This window comes from Chiloscyllium punctatum, chromosome 37, assembly GCF_047496795.1.
Source record: "Chiloscyllium punctatum isolate Juve2018m chromosome 37, sChiPun1.3, whole genome shotgun sequence".
NCBI classification, from domain to species: domain Eukaryota; kingdom Metazoa; phylum Chordata; class Chondrichthyes; order Orectolobiformes; family Hemiscylliidae; genus Chiloscyllium; species Chiloscyllium punctatum.
Genome location: NC_092775.1, coordinates 43,773,438 through 43,797,175, shown reverse-complemented (window position 1 = coordinate 43,797,175; position 23,738 = coordinate 43,773,438). Strand labels below are relative to the sequence as shown.

The 23,738-nt window shown below is 38.5% G+C and overlaps 1 protein-coding gene across 3 annotated transcripts in view; it reads right to left on the bottom strand.

The window, feature by feature from the left end:
• Positions 1-3,890: 3,890 nt before the first annotated feature.
• The window catches only part of LOC140463053 (phosphoprotein associated with glycosphingolipid-enriched microdomains 1-like), a 108,724-nt gene continuing 88,876 nt past the window's right edge, over positions 3,891-23,738 (bottom strand). For all 3 annotated transcript variants that reach the window (XM_072556688.1, XM_072556689.1, XM_072556690.1), the window contains exons 7-8: positions 20,546-20,605; positions 3,891-10,002 (exon numbers count right to left, since the gene is read on the bottom strand). In XM_072556688.1, the coding sequence (XP_072412789.1) occupies positions 9,499-10,002; positions 20,546-20,605 (564 nt within the window). In that variant the 3' untranslated portion in view covers positions 3,891-9,498. The remainder of the gene's footprint in view (positions 10,003-20,545; positions 20,606-23,738) is intronic.

Below are 23,738 nucleotides of genomic sequence, written 5' to 3'. Positions count from 1 at the left end.
ACTGTGTTTAGAACTATTCTGTTAGTATTCCATGTAATTTCAGGGCTTAATGCTGCTTAATATAGATAAGATTCAGCTTTTATCACCTTTATCTTTGCATATTGAGCAGTTTGGTCAATATTCATTCACCTTTAAAAGCATGTTGGGTATTTTTATTGTTCCATTTTAAAAATAATCATCAAATAAAAGGCTTAACCATAGCTTGGGAAATTGGCAGTGACATAATGCAGTTTCCCATGTTTTATTTATTGGTTTTGTTCCTTTGATGGATTTTAAAGAAATTGCATTGAATACCTTTCAACAAATATTGTAACAAATGAATTGAGAGTGTTACAGAAAGGATTTTTCAACTGTAACAAGGTTCTGGATTGGTGTTTATTTTATAATAAATGTAGATAAAGAACTTGCATTGATAAAGTGCCTTTCACAATCTCTGAATTTCCCACAATGCATTATAATCAATTGAGTACTTTTGAAGTGTAGTCCCAAATGCAATATACACACATGGCCACACAAAGAGATAAATAATTGGATATTTAATCATTTTGTATTTGAATGTGTGTATTGAGGGATATATACTGGCTAGAAAACAGAAGAAATCCCTATTGATTTAAAGTCTCATCAAATAGACACATCCTTCAGCACCCCTCCACCATTACTGTATCAAACTATCAGTTTGGATAATCTACTGTCTTCTAACCCAGAGACAGAAGTGCTATCACTCAGCTACAGTTCAGTTTACTTACCAACATCAACAAAGTGATGAAAGTGCAATTGTCGATTGTATCAAGTAGCACTTAGACAGCAATAAACTGCTTACCTACGGTCAATTTGGGCCCACCAACATCATTTGGTTCCTGACCTCATTACAGCCTTAGTTCAAATTAAACAATGAGAATTGAACTCAACTGGAATAGCCATATAAACACTGTGGCTATAAGACCAGGCGAGGGGCTGGGAATTCTGTGAGTGATTCACTTTTTGACTCCCAGAAACCAATTCACCACATACAAGTCAGGAGTGTGATGGAATATGAAGCACTTGGCTGGAAAAGTGCAACTTCAATATCAGTCAAGAGCTCAACTTCAACCAGAATAAAGCAGTCAATTTAATTTACACATCATCCACCTTCTTAATCACTGACGCTCTCTGCCACCAACACAATACACAAAAGGTTAAAGGCACCAACATATGGGAACACAACCACCTCCAAACTTTTCTTCAACTCACACACCATCCTGGCATGGAACTATATCACTGTTCTTTCACTGTTGCTCAGTGAAAATTACGGAACTCCTTTCCTAAGAGCAACATTGGTGTACCTACATCACATGGACTGCAGCAGTAGGGATGAGCAACACTGAACCTCGCCAAGAAGATTTACATCCTATAAAAGAATAAGCAAACTAAGAGTGGTAACTTATTAAAAAGTTTCTTTTATAGTGATATGTAATTAATACACATACAGTGCTTTGCTATCATTAAAGCAGTGCATCACCTCTCCATTGTTACTTGGGTTGCTATTTGCTGCAGAGCCAGGCAAAACAACATAGGTTTTCATTTTTACTATGTTTCTTAAACTGCAACAAGAACATCTTTCAAAAGACATTAAGATAACATTAGTTATATTGTTTGCCTATAAATAATCTAAGTATTAATACATAGATTTACTTATTTAATAGGCAGAGATGAGTGATATTTTAAAAGTCAACATATCAAATAAAATATTCCTGTTTCATATTAAAACAACAAACAGCTGCTGATTTTTGCATTGTCATTTTATTTCTTGGTTTCTATCAGCATTTTGTTGCAGTATTCTTTCCAGATGGTACATGCCTTCAGATATCTGGCATAGTACTCTGTTTATATTTCCTTAATTAATCCAACCCTTGACTAATTTAAGCTCTCAGTCATAATTTATTTGCCGTAGCAACTTTTCAGCTTAGTTGCATGCACTTTTAGACATTAAAAAAATCTTTGATAAAATTACCAAAACACAGCTTGTACAAAAATGTAAATATTTTGTGAATGTTAATCTGAGTATAAAACATAAAATCTGAAACATAAAAATAACATTTATTGTACAATATTCAGATGTTATTGAGGTATACGTGTGGACAATGATTACCTATTTAAAATCTACAGCCCCAAAACTTAAATACATGAATTTATTCGTCTCATACTTCAAGAACCTATATTAAATAATTAATAATTTAAAAGAACACAGACGCAATATTATCAAAATGTATTGCCTTAATTGACTAATATTTGCCCCATATATTTTAAAAATCATAATCTGGACTCAGCTACTATATGAGCAATCTGACTTGCAATAAAGTTTGAATAAATGATTGAAAATCTAAGATAGTCTGACTGATATTGTTATTCTTTCTCCTACACTGTTATGCAACTATCCAAAGTAAACTTTACTGTTGAACTTATTCTAACACAGCTTGTGGTGTGATATATAAAACAACTTGTGCTTTTATGCGCTATTTCAACAGAAATGAGCAGATGTATCTTTAAGAAATATTATGATATGATAAACAAAAACTTTTTTTATTGGAAACAAATGTTTCAAAGCAAATTCCAACAATAGAATATGACAGTTTAATATTTCAGCCAATGTAAATACGTTGTGAGTTTTCAAGTTGACTACAACAGGAAATGGAAGGACTGCTTGAGTACATGAAATAGTTTGAAAAGTATAGCTGCAAACCTGTAGGTTATTTGAATGTAGGTCTGGATGTTGATTCGTTGAATGTATTTTGTTAAAGAATACTTTTATTTTGCTCGTCTATATGACAAATCTAATAAGAATTTAAAAATGTCATATCATGCTATAAACTGTATAAAAATAAGATTGCAATGTTGTCCACAATAATCACTTATTCAGAAGCAAATTCATGCTTGAGAAAAAGATCTTTCATTTTGGATGAGAGACTTAACAAGCAATCCAGGTCTTTTTCAACATACAATTTCAGTTACATCACACTGTAAACTTTTGCTATAAATTTTGTGCCTTATGATCTTAACAGATTCCCTACAGTATGGAAACAGGCCCTTTAGCCCAACAAGTCCACACTGAACCTCTGAAGATTAACCCACCCAGACCTATTCCCGTACGTTTGCCCCTCATTAACACACCTAACACTGTGGGAAATTTAGCATGGCCAATTCACCTAACCTGAACATCTTTGGATTGTGGGAGGAAACTCATGCAGACACGGGGAGAATGTGCAAACTCCACACAGACAGTTGCCCGAGGTGGGACTCCAACGAGGGTCCCTGGCACTGTGAGGCAGCAATGCTAACCACTGAGCCACCATGCCACCCTGCACTTATACTCCACAACCACCTGATGAAGGAACAGTGCTCTGAAAGCTAGTGCTTCCAAATAAGCCTGCTGGACTATAACCTGGTGTTGTGTGATTTTTAACTTTAATTTTGAAAAGATCCTGTGAAAACATGAATTTGCTGAGCCTCTCAAAAATAGAACCTCCAACTTTTAAATCCTGTAAAGGTAGAAACAAACTTACCATTTAAGGAGGTAGATCATTTTTAGGATTGTTGATCTGCATTATAAGGATTACTTCAAACCTTTTCAGAGAGTAGGATTTAGTAACACGGTAGCTCAGTGGGGGTTAGCACTGCAGCCTCACAGCACCAGGTCCCAGGTTCGATTCCAGCTTTGGGTGACTGTCTGTGTGGAGTTTGCACATTCTCCCTGTGTCTGCGTGGGTTTGCTCTGGTTTCCTCCCACAGACCAAAGATGTACAAGTCAGGTATAAATTTGCCATGCTAAATTGCCCATAGTGTTAGCTGCATTAGTCAGAGGGAAATGGGTCTGGGTGGGTTACTTTTCAGAGGGTCGGTGTGGACTTGTTGGGCCAAAGGGCCTGTTTCCACACTGTAGGGAATCTAATCTAATCAAATGACGCTGTCCTGATAGTGAATAATGGGAAGTTCCAGCACAAGCAGCCCACAGTTATTTGGAAGGTCTCTGTGCCACTATGTAAGTGCAACTTCTCCTTCTCCTCCCCAATTCCCACTCTCATAGGAAATTGCATGTGGAACTGTTTTGCTTAGATTTCATATCTAATCACAGCTTCATGTAAATTTCCTCCGTTTTTGTGTTTCTTTCAAGATAGGTCCACCAGACTCTTCGACAACTCGTTGATATGGACAGTAATTCATTCTGAACTGTTCCAGATTTTCTCCTGCTGTTTCCTGGTTTATTTGAGTAATGGAGGATTAACTGAGATTTTTGGAATTTCATTGTTATGCTCCCATAATTTTTTTTTAAAAACTGACCTGCACTAAGCTTAACCATCCTATAATAGCAGGAGCAGCAGCTCCATTACTTCCACACACATTGATGACTTTGTATTCACACTTGATTTATACCAGTTTTTAGATTTTGGTGCCATCAAATGACTGGCACAGATCATTTGGCTGCAAGTCACCATGGCAAGATTGTGGCATAAACCAGCATAAATTTCAGTATTGGACCCAGATCTTCTGATCAAACTCTGTAATCCTAGGTGCCAGGAGGCTGGGCTGTCAGGTAATTGTGTACATGTTTAGGGTATGTTGGTGGATTGGTGGTGTTAGTTGGGAGTGGCCAAGTTGGGTCCTGTTGAGGGGGAGGGGGGGAGGGTTGGCTTTCAGTTTGGAGGGTTTCGTGTCAGAGTTAGAAATGCAGGTCCCTTTAAGGTGCAGAAAGAAAGCTCTGTTGATTGCAAAGTTGGTTCTGGGCCAGAAGGTCCAAGTTCAACTCCCATCTGCCATAGATACAGGCATGTTTGAGTGTAGTTTACTGGCCAGCAAAGTTAGATGACTGAGGGTGGCCATGATAGCCAGATGTGCAGGTAATTCTAATTCTATGGGAAAATATAAGAATTGGCTAAATGTTCATAAGGGACAAGGAGTGAGGGTTGTGGATTTGCAGCAGGGAATATGACAGTGAAGAGCTAGAAAACAGTTCTAGTACTGATTTGGGGAATATATTTAAGTGGAAAAGGTCACACATAGTTTTCTGTCAATGTCAGCAACTAAAATACACATGGGCCAACTTAAGTTTTCAGTCAACTGCCACAGACGTTTCTTATCATGATCATTCTCAGAACTATCTGTTTCATGACATACTTCAAATATGTAACTGCTCAAATGTTTAGCAGACATCCTGTTAGGAGTTGTGCAGAGATATTTCAACCTCGGAAAAGGTTGCAGCCAGACAAAGCAACTGGGTAGCATGGTTAATGGAGAGCTTTCTCAAATGATAGATAATAGGAGAAATTCCCATGATTGAAAAGTGTTTGAGGCTACTCGTGGAATGGAAGATACATATCATGCAAAGGATTAAACTAAGGGAGTTACAGAAGTGGAAAGAATCCAGCATCTATTGGAAGGTTGATGATAGTGACTAACTTGCATTCTCACACAGGTAGATTTACATAGTAAACTCTTCCCAGATGGGACCTATAAAGCCAAGGCTAGGTTGATAGCTATATCTTTTACGGAATGTCAATGGACAAGAGGGCTTATGGGAGACTTTTCTGAATCTGGAAAGGAAATTTTCAAATATGTTTTAACTACTTTAACATCTTTTCAAATCTGTGAAGCTGCATAGATATCAAAGCAGCACTCCTTCTGGGCAAGCTGCTCAAGGGGAAAGTAGTTTTACAGGCCGCAGAAGAAGCACCAGAATTACAGGAAAGAAAACAAATGGATTTATGGGTTAAATGGTACTTCACGGGTATTTATCAGAAATGCCAGCTCAGTTAACTTCAGGGTGCTCATAAATGAAGGTGGACCTGACAATCTAATGGCAAAGTACTGGAAATCTTCCAGGCATCTTTATGATGCAAGTAACTTTCTTTTTTTGTGGGAAGGGGGAAGAGTTGGGATGGTGCATCCCATTTTGACTACGAAGGAAATATCAGTCAAATTGGGAAAAATGTGTGTTTGGAAATTAAGCAGGGTGAGCCAAATGTAATTCTACAAGAATCATACTTCAACAATGCCAATTCTATTGCAATTAGTCATACTAAATCTGGACAGAAAGATGAGGCTGCTACCAAGGGTGAGATGGAATAGCTGAGGAGCACCATTAAACAGTTGAATTGGTGAGGCTCACAGACCAGACCAGATGCAAGTTTTGCTGTGCTGAAGTTTAGTCTGGCCATGAAAAATCCAAAGGCGGATGATATCTTAACAACAAATATCATTTTAACAAAAACAAAAATAGCGATGTATAAGCTGAAGTTCTCAGCTTTGGGTGATCTCAATACTGTGACATTTATCATTTTTTGTGATGCGCTGCATGCAAATCTTTGTGATGGATTTTCTAGTTGTGGTATTCCTTGTGGGAGAAAATGAAAAATGTTGCTCACTGACATGGGCGGCAAAGAAAATAAGAAGAGTGATAATCTCTGGCTCTCATTGATGATGTTGGTATGGTATGGGATCCATTTGTCTAAGGTCTTGGAGGAAGTGTTATACATAAAAAAGACAAGGAAAAGAATCCGAATAGAATGCTCCAAAGATAATTGGTCCTTGTGATAATACACATTCTACAAAAAGTGTGAATGATAAAAAGGCTTAGGTTAGATTGAGCCAGTTTAAAGGAGAAGGCGGAATGGAAGGACATCTATAAGCTAAAGAGGATAGATCTGATCATCAACTATCAGAATGTTTCAATAAGAGTTTCAATAATGCCTCAACTGAAAAATTGTTGAAGGTTCTCGAAGCAGGATGACTCCCTCTCTAACACTGGGGATCTGATTTTGTTTCCGTAGCTACATACTCTTGGATAATTACAATTTTCTCTAAAGGTAAGGGAGGCTGTCAGAGTTAGATATGCAGGTCCATTTTACAGGACAGCTCCAAAGTTGATTGAGAGAAAGTAATGCTCATTGGATTTTAGTATTTAAAAGCTGATTTCTCCTCTTTTCTCTGGCTACATTCACACCAAGGTGCCCTTAAAGAGGGGAAGTGAATAGTGCATGGTGGAATGCATTATTCCCCCCCTCCAACTCCATTTTAATTTCGGACCCTCCTTCTACCTACTTTTCTCTTGCTTTTATCATTGCACTGTACCTGATGGCTGTGTTTGTAAATTGTTCTCTTAACTAGAAACATGGTTATGGCAAAAAAAAATACTGAGGTGCACAATAGCATCTCTGGAGAGAAATTTTTTTTTAAAAAAGTTGAGTTGTAAGGGTTATTATGGTGCAGTGGCAATGCCCTAACTTCTCACAGTCATACTGCACGGGAACAGACCCTTCGGTCCAACTCATTCATGCTAATCAAGTTTCCTAACTAAACTATCCCCATTTGCCTGTGTTTGGTCCATAACCTCTAAACCTCTATTCATTTACCCACCCAAATGCCTTTTAAATTTTGTAACTGTACCTGCATCTACCACTTTCTCTGGCAGTTCATTTCACATAGAAGCCACCCTCTATGTGAAACAGTTGCCCCTCAGATCTCTTAAATCTTTCTCCTCTCAGCTTAAACCTATGTCCTTTAATTTTGAACACCCCCATCCTAAGGAAAAGAGCTTTGCTATTTCCTTATCCTTGCCCTCACGATTTTATAATCCTCTGTGAGATTATCCCTTAACTTCTTATGCTCTAGTGGAAAGAGTTCCAGCTTATTCAGCCTCTTCTCATACCTCAAATCCTAGCAACATCCTGGTAAACCTTTTCTGGACCCTCTCCAACTTAATAAAATCCTTCCTATAGCAGGGCGAACAGGATTGTATGCATTATTTGAAAAGTGGTCTCACCAACATCCTGTACAACTGCAAGATGACATATCAACTCCTGTACTCAGTGCTCTGAGCAATGAAGTCAAGCGTGCTAAACACCTTCTCAACCACTCTACCTGTGATGCAACTTTCAAAGAACAATGCACCTGAAGCCCTAAGTCTCTCTAGTGTTTGGCAATGCTACCCAGGGCCCTACCATTAACCATACCAGCCCTGCCTTTGTTTGTTATACCAAAATGCAATACCTTGCATCTATCCAAATTAAACTCCATCTGCCACTCCTCAGCCCATTGACCCAATTGATCAAGATCCCTTTGTAGTCCTTCTTCACTGTCTACTATACCACCAATGTTGCTGCTATCAGCAAACTTACTAATCGTGCCTCCTAAATTCTCATCCAAAAAGTTTACGCTGAGTCTGTGTGAAACCCCTGCCCTCCTTCCACCCTCCCCAGAGTTTAACTCCTTAGTCATCTGGTGGAAGAGAATGCTGTAATTGGGAAAGGCTCCCTCATTGGTGGTGAACAACCATGTCCTGACAGTGAGGCAAGTGTTGGGGTCTGTGGACATAGAGCTTGTGAGGAAGCTCACTGGGGGCCAATGTCTGCACAAAGGAATGATTCTGAGCCGGGAGGCTTGAGTTCAAGTTCCACTTATTCAGAGGTGTTATAACACATCTGAACAGGTCGATTTAAAAAATAACAAATAACTGAGTTCTTTCCCAGTGAGATTTTGGCTCTGGACAGGGAAGGGAAAGGTAGAAATTGATGTTTGTGCTTAACCATAAATTTACAATAAGCTCTGTAAATCTCTGAATATGTTTTGCTGCCAAATTCATTGCATGGATGTTGGTGTATGAAATAGGGTGGTGTGAGACTGGGTTGGATCAGGAGTGGGGGGATTTCTGATTCAGAGTGCAGGGAGGGAGAGGGGGTGGTGACAGGTTGAGTGGGTTTGGAGTGAACCTGATCTGGTCTAGTGTGTGTTCATGTGGGTTATCCATTGGGAGTGAGGATGGTGGAGTCTGTGAGAGTGACTGTGGTGTCACTGAGTGTTTGAGATGCAGTTGTATAATTAGCCTGGAGTTACAGCAAGTTTTAAGTCTCGTAACGTTTCCTAGCTAACTCAAAGAAGTAAATCAGTTGGAACCCACCAACTCTAATGCAGAGTTGGGTCTTTGTCAGAGGATTTCAGTGCTTGGTAATTGCCCATTTTAAGCTTCATATTCCATGCCAATTGCTGCGTAGTGCGTCAGGACGTTTGCATGGTCCTGATATACATGTTGTTGGGTACATCTAGTCTCCAACTATTCAGAGATCAGAACATGGGGACCATTGCGTTGAGTAAATTACATAAATTTACTTCTTCACGATGAGCATTATTTTCTCCTTTAAAAGTTATTAACATTCAACACACTAATTAGGAAATAACCTTTGTCACTATTTGTGATGATTATTAAAATGTGTTTTATGTTATTTGATTTCCTCTAAGTTCTGGTAAGTGTATGTCCATTAATATTGGAAACATGTAGATCAATACTATTATGTGGTTTATGTTTCAGCCATTGAACTTAAAAAGTCTGCCATTGCATAAGGCAATAGTCATGGATTTTCTAAAATGATCAAACCACTCCATTAACTCAGATTTCCTCCTTTTAAGAAAAGGAACTTGTCAGTTTAATGACAACTGCAAGTGGAGTTTTGCTCCATTCTTTGAAATGCACATCTACAGTCCTGTTACATAGACCTCTTTGCCGTCACCTGAAGTTAGTACTCGTGTATGTGTACAGCTCTGCTGCAGTTCATTGATGCTTTCATAATAGTTTTCTGTTTGTGCCTCACGTGCAATCTTCTGTATTTTGCCACTCTTAATAGCAACATTAATTTTCTTCCATTTTATGTTAATTGCTTCATAGCCTGGGTCAGGTTCTTCTTCCTCCTCCTCCTCCTCTTCTTCTTCTCTTCCTCTTCCTCCTCCTTCATTTCTGAATTTCATTCCCCAGGTCCTCTCATTGACTGAGGCATAATCAGGTTCATCCCCTGTTATCTGAGTGCCTGAATGCCACCGGGGACTCTTGATGGACTCATATTCTGATTCTTCTTCATTTAAATTCCCAGTTGACCAGAAGTGATGATTTAACTTGCCTTCTTTTTGGAGTCCTGTATTCAGTGATAATGGTATTGCCTTTCTGGGACCTTTTTTAACCACCTTGGAATACATTGCTGCAATCTGTAAGAGAAAATGTATATCGGGTACAGAATTTGATGGTATAGATTCCAAGGAGGAAATAACTTAAAACTAAAATTTGTGGAATATGAAGTTCATAATTAATGAAGTCTCATATCACAGGAGTTGATCAGAATTCCTCTCTGACATTTGCCCTGATCCTGGGCTTGTGATTAATGATGAACAATTACTTAAAACATCCAAATGAACTATTACAGTTTATTATTAATTGATTGTCAATATTAAATGGGAGGAATTAAGGCCTTATTAAAATAACAGAAACATTCTTATAAATTGGCTCAATTTCAAAACAATGATTCCTATTGTCTCAATAATGCAGGGGAGGCAACAGCCTAGTGGCGTTATTGCTGGACTATTAGTCCAGAAATCCAGGTAATGTTCTGGGGACCCGGGTTTGAAGCCCGCCATAGCGGACGATAGAATTTGAATTCAACAAAAATCTGGAATTAAGAGTCCAATGGATGACAATGAATCCATTGCTGGTTGTTGGAAAAGCCCATCTGGTTTGCTAATGTTCTTCAGGAAGGAAACTGCCATCCTTTCCTGGTCTGGCCTACATGTGACACAACAATGGGGTTGACTCTTAACTGCCCTCTGGGCTATTATGGAAGGGAATTAATGCTGGCTTAGGCAGTGATGCATGCATCCCATGAATAAATAGAAAAAAAAATTATGTGGAAAATAATAATTATAGTTGAGTTACTGCGTCAAGTTTCTTGTATGTAAATGATACAAATTAAATTAGGGGTCATAGTTTTAAACTGGTTGGAGGAAAGTATAGAGGGAATGTCAGAGGTGGGTTCTTTACACAGAGAGTTGTGAGAGCATGGAATGCGTTGCCAGCAGCAGTTATGGAAGCAAGGTCATTGGGGACATTTAAGAGACTGCTGGACATGCATATGGTCACAGAAATTTGAGGGTGCATGCATGAGGATCAATGGTCGGCACAACATCGTGGGCTGAAGGGCCTGTTCTGTGCTGCACTGTTCTATGTTCTATCTATGTTCTAAACAATAAAACAAGGAAGTAACATTTGTATTGCGGTATAAATTCAATATTGCTTTATCATTCCAACTGGGATATAGGCAAAAGTGAGGACTGCAAATACTAGAAATCAGAGTCTAGATTAAAGTGGTGTTGGAAAAATACAGCAGGTCAGGCAGTATCTGAGGAGCAGGATGCTCCTCAGATGCTGCCTGACCAACTGGGATATATCCTAATGGCTGATCCCTTATTCTCAGACTATGAACAATTGTTCTTAAATATCCAGCTAAGACATACAGCCTCTCAGCATCTACCCTGTCAAGGCCTCTAAGATTTTTATTCATTTCAATATGATCATCTCTCATTAATTGCAAGTCCAGATAATATAGTCTCATGCTATTCAATCTATTCTCATCACTTCCTAGGATGCAAGGACTGTCCAGTCTAATAAATCTTTGTTGCACCCCTTCCTTCAGCGAGGACACCAAACTGTACATTGCATTCCAGCTGCAGTCTCACCAAAATTGTCTCTAACTGCAGCAGGATTTGCTGATGTTCTGATAAAGTTGGATACCTATTTCCAATCCTGATCAGACAAAGGAAAGCACGCATTTATCTTGACAGGAGTTCTCTGTGTGGATATCCAAGGTGGTAGCTTTCTCAGCTGATGCAGTCTAGTCCAGGACAGAAATATACACAGAAATGTACAAAGTGCCTTGGTGCTGAAGCCAATCTTCTTTTTCATATTCTTTTCTGTTGCACTTCAGAATTTAATGACCTTGATACCACTGAGACATGTAAAGGTAAGGGTGAGATTGGGTAAAGGCATGTGGAGAATAGGATGCTGAAGTCATTGAGGTGGATGAAGGGGTAGGGTGCCAGGTGGGTGCAAAGGCATGGTACCAGTTAGGTGAAGGAGGTGGTGCCAGGTAGGTAACTGAGTTGTGGTGGCCAGTGGGTGAACGGGTAAAATACCAAATAGGTGAGGGGATCAGGTGGCAGGAGGGAGGAAAAGTAGGATAACAGATGAGTGACAAGTCAGGATTGCAGGTAGTGCTCAGAGTAAGTTGGGGTTGGGTTGTATCCAGGGTTTGGGAGATTTGTGGGCAGTCGTGATCGATCTGGTCGGGGAGGGGGGGGTGCGAAATGGTCTAGAACCAGGAAGGATGCAGTTGGTCAAGTCAGGTTGGGGTGTGGGGTGTTTGGGTTTGTGGCCTGGAGGCAGGTTGTGTTTGGTCAGGTAGTAGGGGTGTTGCTGGTTGCCTACAGGTGTCTGAGGGTGGGGATCGATTGCAAAGGAGTTTGTGGGAGGCTGGCTTTCGGGTGGAGTGACTGGAGGAGGAATCAGTTTGGGGGAAGAGCCAGGAGTCAGGTGCAGCAAGGTGGGTAATGGGACACTCAGGGTTGAAAAGTATGGTGCTAGAAAAGCACAGCAGGTCAAGCAGCATCTGAAGAGCAGGAGAGTCAATGTTTCGGGCATAAGCCCTTCATCAAGAATGTAAGTGTTTGGAAGAGGGCTGAAAGATAAATAGGGTGAGGGTAGGGGTGGGGGGAAGGTAACTAGGAAGATAGTAAGTGGATGCAGGTGGGGAGTGATTGTGATAGGTTGATGGGATGGTGGAGTGGATGGGTCGGAAGGAAGGTGGACAGATAGGACAGGTCAAGAGGGCAGTGCTGAGTTGGAGGGTTGGATGTGGGATGAGGTTGGGTTAGGGGAGATTTGGAAACTAGTGAAGTCGACGTTGATGCTGTGTGGTTAAAGGACCCCAAGTTGGAAGATGAGGCATTCTTCCTCCAGTCATCAGATGGCTTGGATTTGCCAGTGGAGGAGGCCCAGGACTTACATGTCCTTGGTGGAGTGGGAAGGGGAGTTGAAGTAGTTGGCCACTGGGAGACGGGTTTGTTGAGTGTGTGTGTCCGAGAAATGTTCTCTGAAACACGCTGAGTTGGTGTTCCGTCTCCCCAGTGTAGAGGAGACCACATCAAGAGCAATGGACACAGTAGAGGAATGTGCAATGTGCAGGTGAATGTGCAGGAAAATCTCTGCCAGCTGTGGTCCAGTCAGGTGGGTGAGAGATGAGGGGGGTAGTTGACGATTTTTCAGTTGTGGTGGGAGAAATGGCTCTCCTAGGGGGTGGAGAGTGGGATTGAAAGTAGAAGTCAATGGTGAATGGTGGTCAATGTAACAGTTTTCCAGAAGTTAGAACAGGTTTTAAAACCTCTAACCTTTCCTTAGTAACTATTTGAATAAAGGCAGTCTAAAGTCTTGGATTTTAGGGACGTTATTGGAGACTTCCAGACACTGAGTAATTGTTCTTGGAAGTTTCAACTAAAGGGTTCATCCTGAAGTGTAAGCTGTATCAAGATGTTCACATGGTCCTGATGCTCCAAACTCATGTCCACGCTGCTGCAATGACTATCCTCCCTTTAGAAGATTTCAGTCACAACTTCTGAGTAACTATGATAAAGGCTAACATGTCACTTACCTTCCTAATTGCTTGTAGTAACTGCATGTTGACTTTCTGTGATTTTGTACAAATACCCTTAAATCATTCTGCATAAACCAACAGAAATATTTGGGTGCTTGCTGTTTAACAGTTGAAAACACATGGAATTGGTCATATGTATCACATCAAGTCTGGAACATTGGCCTCTGGGAAGCTTGAACCTGATGCCTTAAAAGTAACTAATTAATGCTTTTTGGACTTAGCATGTGACCAAACAAATTACACCCTTGTTGATGTAATCCTTCTTATCAATGTCTGTGGTTTAGATATCAATTAATGCTTAACTATTAGAAAAACATAGCAATGCTTCTGTACACGTAATGGTTTATTAGTATTAATTGGTCAATTTATTAAATGGGATTTCACCAAAATAATGAAATGAAGTTTGGATTCATTCTTGCTGATGGTAATTACATAATGGGGTTCCCAGCCTTACATTGTTATTGAAGTAGATTCTATAAATTCAATTAAAAGATAGATCATTGTTTGAAACAAAGGAATAATAGAAGTTTGACAGCATGAGAGTAAAACCATCTGCAGATCGGTATTGCCTTTTTTATTCTGTAACATTTTATAATGTTTAAACAACTAAATTAAGTTTGAGTTTGCTTTTTTTTGGTCTTTGGGAATGTTCATTTAATATAATCATTTTTAATGAAAAACAGAATTGTGGTTTGAAACATTGTTTGGATGAATCCCCTGCAAATATTGTCACACTCCCAAGAACCCCATTTCCTCTCCATCAGAAAACACAATTTTAACTTCATGCAAAGAAAACTTAGCAGCATTTTCTTTAAGTTCCATATAAATAGAACAATAATGTCAGTAAATTATCATTAGTAAATTAATAACTACAAGAAGAACACAGAATTCTGAGAGAAATCGGATGATCATCCAAATTCCCTAAGATTTTGTTCCAAAACTCCTGGGTCCAGGGAATGAATTTGAAAGGTTACTTTGAATGAGATATTTTTGGATGCTTATCTGACAGATTTAGTTCTTAGGACATCCAGGGACAGCTTGTCCTGAAATATTGCTTTGGAAGAACTTAACAAGTTTATGCTACAACAGATGCAATATTTGCTGCATCATGAACTTTTGCAAATACATTTTTGGATAGCCCATGTTACTGTTTTAAATACTGTCTGTGATAATATCAGTAAGAATGTTAGCTCAGCTCTGTGTTGCAGCTGTGGTTACATATAATTGATAACAAATCTCATCTCTTGGATGTTGTATAGTATCTGCTACATGGTTGTCATCTGCTACATGACTGCAACTAAATAGTGGCAAGAAAGTGTAGTTGAAGAAGTCTAGGGGCCCTGAATAGGTTTTCCACAAAGGCCTCCAAGTACCTTGTATTGATGCATTTGATTCTTCAACTTGAGTCGAAATAACTGAGGTGAATGTGCAGTGAGGAACAGACTGAAGCATGTTGGGGGAAAAAAATTGATTTTGAGAGACTTTTGAAAATAAAGAGAGTTTTTCAGTGGCAGTTCTAGACAGTGGGTAATGACTACATAATTTTCCTCTTATGGTGGAAGATATGTGACAGAGAAAAAAGAACCAGAATTAATTTTGATTAACTCAATACTTAACTGACGTGCTGATCAGCCACATATTTTACATATATTCTGTTTTTTTTATTGTTGATATTTTTGTTTTATCTTCCAATTAATTGTACATATATTATGACTTTCTAAAATTTATATGGTTCTCTGTCATAGTGGAGGAGATCATCAGGACAAATAATAGTCACTGGTGACAGCACACTAAAGTGGAGATGGTTAAAGAGTATTTTATTGGCAAGTGAAAGACTGAAAAAAATACTGTTAAGTTTATTTGTTAATCCACTGGTGTACCTTTAGTAGAAAGTCTAGTCTACAGCCATTAATTATTGGGTGAACAAATTTGGTAACCATCCATCCCAAAAGTCAATGAAAACCACACGGTATTAACTCTTGAAGTCCACTGTGCTTTCCTCTTTACTCTCTTTCCTTGCCTTCCTGTCAGCTTCTTTTCACTTCTGTATGCAGTACACTTTCCCCAATTTGGTTTGTTATTAAGCTGAATTTTCCGAGCTCATCATTAAAAGCAATTTCCAATTGGTGTGCAGAATCAATGCTCATCTACTGCAGTCCACCGCAGTCATCAGGATGATTAGATCTTTCAGTGATGGCACAAGTAGTACAATCTAGCACAATAATCAACCTAACAGTATGGAAATCAATAGTAGTAGTAAGTTGGCGCACTTTTTGGTTTGTTTCAATCTTTGCTGCTTCATTATACTTCTTATCTAGTCCAAACGGTATTACTGCATACAAAAGCAGAGCAAAACATCCTTAACATTGCATGCCAAAGACAAAAATGTAAAATCAAACACCCCTTGACATGCAAATTTCTTTTTGGTGAGAATGCAGAGCTCATTGCACGCAGTAAAGTAAAGCTTAACAACTTTGCAGTAACTTTTAACCTGGTTTGTGATGAATTCAGTTTAATTATTAGACTGAAAGACAATGACTTTGACACTATAGAGACTGAACCAAGCATTTTAATAGCTAACACTGTCTTAGAAATAGTACATGTTATGCTACTGAGGATCAGTTGTATATATAATTAACTTTTAGTTGTCAGTGTTAGCTCAGTGACAGCAGTTTTACCTCTGAGCCAGAGGTCATGGGTTGAAGCCTCATTCAAGACAATTGGTCACATAACTTAAGCTGACAGTCCAATAAGATTCTGAGAGAGTGCTTCACTGCCAAAGATATTGCCTGAAATGTTAAACTGAGGTCCTAAATGCCCTTTCAAATGCAATTTCAAAGACTGAATGACATGATTTGAAGGAGTGCAGGTGGACCCACATTGACAATGTGACAATTGCTCAACATCACTAAAACTGAAAAAGGGTCACTGGACTCAAACATTGACTCTGCTTTCTCTCTACAAATGGTGCTATAGCTTCTGAGTTTCTCCAGCAATTTCTGTTTTTGTCACTAAAACAGATTTTTGGTCATTATCACTGCTGTTTGGGAGCGTGCTGTGTGTAATTTTGGCTGCTGCATTTACTACATCACAATAAATTGCAGACTTTGCTTTAAAGCACTTTAAGATGTTCAAATGTCATGATAAGTACTTTATAAACGTAAGTAATCTATTTCTTTCCTGCATAGAAAAGGGAACAACTGCATTTGATCAATTGACTAACTTTGCGTAGGACTAGGAAGATAGACTTGCATTTATATAACAATTTAACATTACCATCAAATGTCTCAAAGCACTTCATCGCCAATGCAGTATGTCTGAAGTAGAGACTGTTATATTTTAGAAATTAACATTGAATACCACAATATGAATTTGACAGATACATGTCCAATAACACTGCACTTGCCAGTAAGATTGAGAGCATGGAAGTAAATTAACCGATTTCCACACCTGTTATCAAGATTATGTTCTAAGTATTAATTCAGAAAAAAAAATTCTTGACACCAAAGTACTCACAAAAAAACTATATTGCCAAATCTAATAACTTTTCTCAAACATGGTTATCTCCATAGCTTGGATGGAAGATTGGCACATTTTAAAGAATGAGTTGTGTGATTAATTGGCAGATTTAGACTCAGATTTAAAGATACTTGCAAGGGGCACCTAAAAGCTTTGAACATCAAAAAGCTTTGAGAACACCAATTAAAATGAAAATGATTTGTTTTTCCTCATGAAATTAAGAAAAAAATCTCTCCCCTTAAGGCTTGATGCATCTATAATGTCACTTCCTTGTAAACCTGTAGGCTCTGTCAAGCTGTCCCTTTCCTGTAGCCATGTCGACATTTAATAACAGCCCCATTAAGTAGTTGAAGAAAGTATTAACAAAGTGACATGGGAAAGAATAGGGTTAGGATTCCTACTTACATGGAAGATAACCACCAATAAAGATGATTTGGTTGAATGGCTTGTTCTGGTGTTGTCACTTGTAAGTTAGTCTATGTAGATCAAATTGCTGGCTAAACAGCTTAGATTTAACCTTTTGAATACAGTAATCTACAGCTGAAAGAAATTATTCTTCATTCACATTTTAGAAAATAGGATATATTTGCAGGAATTAACAGTAAAACATGATGCTGTGATGCCTTGGATAGTTGATATTCATTTGGCAGCACAGCTGTAAAAAGACACAATTTGTAGAAGCTTCACCTTGCACTCAACTGGACTATTTGTAAAAATTATCAAAGTCAAGAGAAAAACAACATTTATGCTGTATGGGAGGACTGTACTGATTAATAAACAAGAGGACTCTGATTGATAAAGGCATTGCCATGGAGAATGCACCAGTTAACACAAACTGCCAAGTTTTGTTTAACTTTTAACACAGGCTGATTGACTCTGGTTGGTTCAGACATTGTCCTGAAAAATTAACTAGAGAATGGATGTCAACTATTCTGTTGAGAAGAAACAGGTGTAATATATGTACATGTTCTTCTTATCAGCAAAGAACAGGGCCTTGTATATTAATGGAGGTAGCTTCCAGTATAGACAAGTATGCCACAATGCAATTCTAACTGACAATCCTAACTTGGTTGTTAGTGTAATCTGTTGCATACTCAGGGTTCACAAACTTCTTAAGGGATACGCAAATTGATATAATTTGCCAGTGTTTGGATTGTATGACCTTCATACCTGGCATCATATTGGAACTGCAATTCATATACCATAGGGAATACCATTAGCTAGTGCATTATCCATGCCAATGCTTCTACCAATCAGAGTCTATTTGCCATCCAATCTGCAGTCTTCTTCCATACAGTATAACTGTTATTTTCCCTTTATTTGGGCATGTCATGTGAATTATCCTGATGAGTGAAGGATGAAAAAATTGACTTACTTGATATTGTTTACAGAATCAGACTGATTATGACCTGGTTACTTTTCATTTCTGCCAGATGGATACTTAAATTTTTACTGAATTGTCATACTCTGCTATTTGGATAGATGAAGCAGTCAGTATAAGCTAAAAGTATTGATATCTCTATAAAACCAACAGAAAAAGTAATCTGTTATGCAGCATTTGATTGATAACACTAACAGGTGACATTTATTCTGCCCATATGTCAGTTGCAAGTTTTGTTCTTTATCTGATAATTTAATAGTCTGTGCGACAATTATGTTTTCATTTCTGGCCCAGAATGATTGAGAAATGAATACAGAATGTTGTCTTTTAACAATCACAGTCCGTTCCTGTTAATTCAAAACTTCTCCAAAACCCAAAGCATTTCCTTAAAAGCTTTTCTAATACTGTAGTAAAGGTATAAGAGTGATCGCTGTAGAAAACACAGCTGACACCCATTTATGTCTGAGGTCTTGGCAGAAGCACCACAGCATTACAAGAATTTTGAAATACATTCACAATTTATATATGAAGCTCAATGTATCACCTGGGCAGTTTTACTACTTGACTTACACTATGTTGACATTAAACATCAAGTTTCTGGAACAGATTTCTTGGTTTCAATATTTTCATTTCAAATAGTTTTGTCTCCAAAGATAGCCCACTATGTAAGTGGCTGTGTGAAAGTAGCATTCTGCCTATATCCTAAGAATGGGACATTTGCTTTTCTGCTTGCTCATGGCAAAAATTAATCAGAGGTGGGACTATAACATTAAATGTTATGACCTTGAAAAGTTACCCTTTGAACTCCAGTTCAAAACACTATTGTTAAAAGAAATTATCCGTTAGATCAAATTAAGCTTATCTTGTATACTTATGAAGATAAAACCTGGAGTAATCTTAATATGTATGTATTTATGATGCATTGTTATGACAAAAAAATTATAGCAAGTCAAGTCCTAGATTGGGTTTGTGGAGTATTATTATGTAGTCAGCTTATGAAGGAGTTGAGATAGATAAAAACAAAATAAATATCTTTCATTTACCTTTGGACATCACAAAGCTCCACAATGAATGAAGTTCTGCTTGAAATGTAATAATTATTGTGACGTAGGATGTGCATCCTCAATTTACATATAGCAAATTCCCATGATTGACAATAAAATAAATGTTCATGTCATTTGTTTTGCTGATAATGACTGGGCCACAGAATGTAGGGCAGAAGACCAGCCCATCACCTTCCTACCCACTCCTGTGATATGGAGGGTGGATGGGAGCCAAAATTGGCAGCTCATCCACCATATATAAACAAATAATTAGGGTTGAATCAGCTTGTTGAAAGCTCAATTGACCCTAGAATTACATCAGAAAGTCTGGACTTCATGACATGTTTGAACAGGTTGCCTAAATGATTTCCAGCATCTGCAGACCTCACTTTTGCCCTGTCTAAAAATAATTATCTGCCCATCACATTATGTGGTTAAGGTGGGTGGGAGGGCTTTATTTTACAAGTTTTTAAAAAAAAGTACAGGAAAGAAGCTGGTTCTGAGGTGGTGGTGGTGGGGGTGGTGGTGGTGTGTGGAGGAGAAATGCCATCTTCAGAGAGTGCCTTTTGTGCATTGGGTGTACCACCCCTAGAAGGTAGTGTCCCCTGTTTTCTCTCCTCACACAGAATTTCAAACTCCTCGTTCTTCATTGCTTGATCCCCTTTATAAGCTGACCTAATCTTCCCTGCCCAATGCTCTCAACTTATTTGTGTTTGGGGATGCACTGGACCATATTTTTGGAACAGATTGCCTGCTGTTCTGGCAACACCCATGACAGAGCTCTGGGGCTGCCAAGACTGCTGGAGATGCCATACAATCTGATTGCTGGCAGTTTGCCTCGATATAAACTTCTGCCCAAAGCCTGTGGCAAGTGACTTGAAACCATACTTTTAGACCGAGAGGCCAGTACGCAACCACGCTAGTAAAGACAATTAGAGCAGTAAAAACAAAAGCCATGTGCAGACTCAGTTATAATTAGATATTATAGATCATAAGCAAGCTTATAACTAGGTCAATAGGAATAGTTAAATAACTAAACAAATAAACAGGTTGACGGATTGATAGGTAGGAGACTTAAGAAGAATTTTCACCATTAGAAAGTTACAAACCTCTTCATCTGTGAGTGAATGGAGTTGTTCATGCGATTTGTTGAAACTGTAACCTTTTCCCTGTAATTTGGAAAATATTTCTATTAGTACAGTACAACATAATATTTTAACAGAATTCACCATTTCAAAACATACTTTATAGTTAGCTACAATTTATAAAAGAATCAAATTTAATTATATAACCTACTTCAGAACTGATGGCAATTATACTATTATGTCCTGTACCATGTGCTGGCACTTGAATTTTGTCTGTATTATCAGCATTTTAAAAATTATTCATTCACAGGATCCAGTTATCATTGGCAAAGCCAGCATTTATTGCCTATCCTTAATTGCTAAGAAGGCAGTTATAGATCAACTACATTGCCGTGGATCTGGAATCATCTGAAGGCCAGACCAGATAAGGATGACAGATTTCTTTCCCTAAAGGACATTCATGAACCAGATGGGGTTTTAAGTGAACTGACAGTATTCACGTGACCGCCATTATTTATTGTAGATTTTATTGAACTCAAATTTCGCCATCTGCCATAGTGGGATTTAAATCCATATTCCCAGAACACTGGCCTGGGAATCTGGATAACTAATCCTGTGATATTACCACTGTCATTTATTTCCATGTAACAAAGTAAAAGTCTGTACCAGAATCTATTTGAGAATTGCAAACAGGCAACACAATATTTATATAACAGGCAGGAAAGTATGATAATCTTAGGCCATCTTAGTGTTTCATGGTTGGTCACTCATGCCTAATGGAAAGTCCTGAAATTCAATTTAGAAGCGATTTAATCCTTCGTACTTTCCCTGGTAGACTTCATCAGGCTGTGGAAATAAGGACAAATCTTCATTTTAACTGAAGGCATTTTTAAAAAGAGAACTGAGCTAGCAAGCCTGGTGGGAGGTCATGAAAGAGGTCAATGTTTCCTCTGTCACTGACAGGACCTGGCATTAATATGATTGAAAGAAGACAGACCTAAAGCTCTAAGATAAAACTACAAATCAATTTGCCATGCCAATGTGACTGTCTCTAGTACACGTTATAGTGTTCCTCTATAATCTGTTATTTCTTTCCTTCTACTACATTTGCAGCACTTAACCATGTTGAATATCACCGTGCAAGATCATGGCATGAATATGATCTGCAGTTGATATCTAAAATGGCCACACTACTGAAATCTTAAAGATATCCTTTTAATACTGGCAGAAAAAGTCCTTTTACTAACGCAAAGGAGAGACTGAAGATTGGGTACATGTTTTCAGGACCATAGAAAAGCACAGCACATAAGGTAATCATTTGACACATCAAATCTGTGCCAACCCTTTTGAAAAGACAACTACTTAGTCATGTTCCCCTATTCTTGTCTTATATCCCCATAACTTCTTTCCTCTTTCATGTAAGCAAGTCATTAGAAAAGCAAATGGAACATTGGAAAACTCATAATTAGGATGTCAAATCGAAAGTTGACCTTTGTTGGAAAAGGACTGGAGCATAAAAGTAAGAAATTTTTCACAACTGTACTGGGGATTGATAAAATCATATCCAGAGCTTCTGGTCTCCTTTGGAAGAAATTTCTTAAAGGTTTCCTAGTTTGATTTCCTGGGGTGACAGTATTAACTTATGTGAAAAGGTTGGGCAGTTTGGGTCAATAGTTATTTGAGTTTGGAAGACTAAGGTCATCCTAGTGAAAAGTATCAGATTCTGAGGGGATTGACCAGGTAGATGCTGAGAGGAAATTAAAATAACGAAGGATTGCAGATGTTGTAAATCTGAAACAAAATCATAAATTGCTGGAGAAAACACAACAAGTCGGCCAGTATTTGTGGACAGAAAGCAGAGTTAAGGTTTCGGGTCCAGTGAACCTTCTTGAGAACAGTTCTGGTTTACCAGCAATTGCTGTAGATGCTGAGAAGATGCTTCCCCACAGAAGGAAATCCAGAACTGGGGGATTTGGAGATGCCGGTGTTGAACTGGGGTGTACAAAGTTAAAGATCACACACCAGGTTATAGTCCAACAGGTTTAATTGGAAGCACACTAGCTTTCGGAGCGATGCTCCATCATCACCCTGATGAAGGAGCGTCACTCCAAAAGCTAGTGTGCTTCCAATTAATCCTGTTCGACTATAACCTGGTGTTGTGTGATTTTAACTCAGAACTGGATGTGCACAGTTTCACAATAATGGACCTCTCATTTGAATTGGACATGAGAAAGAACTTCTCTCAGAGGGTAATTAATGTCCAAATTCTTTATCCCAATGGAGGCTGCATCTTTGAATATTCTGAAGGCTGAGTCAGACAAATTTTACAATGTAGTTAACTTTTATAGGGGCTGACAAGTAAGTGGAATTGAAGCCCCAGAATCAAATCAGCCATGAATGTATTGAATAGTAAAGCAGGGTCAAAGCTTTGGATGGTGTATTCCTGCTCCTACTTCTTATGTTCTTTTCTTATTAAGTATTCTGATCCCAATGAAGTTCTTTTTATTTTAAAAAAACTGCTTAGACATGTTATGAAGCAATTCCTAGGCAAGGAGAACTTGAACTTATAGTCCAGTGGTAGGGATACCACCAATCCACCATGAAACCCCTTATAAAAATGATTTGGAGATGCCGGTGTTGGACTGGGGTGTACAAAGTTAAAAATCACACAACACCAGGTTATATGTCCAATAGGTTTAATTGGAAGCACACTAGCTTCTGAGCACCGCACAACCACCTGATGAAGGAACGGCGCTCCGAAAGCTAGTGTGCTTCCAATTAAACCTGTTGGACTCTAACCTGGTGTTGTGTGATTTTTAACCTTCTAAAAATGTTTATGTTAACTTTTGATTTTGGAATATTAATTAGTGAGTTATCCCATCTACCTCTGTGTCCAGCCTTTAGTCACCTAATATTGCCTCATGAGGTTCAGTGCCACATTGTGCTTCGGAATGCTTCTGTGAAGGGTCTTTGGACATTTAATCATATTAAAGGTGTCATAAAAATATCCAAGTTTTTGTTGCAGTAAGAGGGTAGCAATCTCGCTGTATCCCTATTAGAGCATTTTGCTGTTTCAGGGTCCTGGCCTCAATCACTCCTCTTGGCAATTTGTTCCAGCTGTTAAATCTGTGTCTGTGCAAAGAAATAGCCCCTTGACGTCTGTCCTAAATCTGCTTTTCCCAAGCCTGATCTCATCTGAGTCTTTGAGTGTAATTCT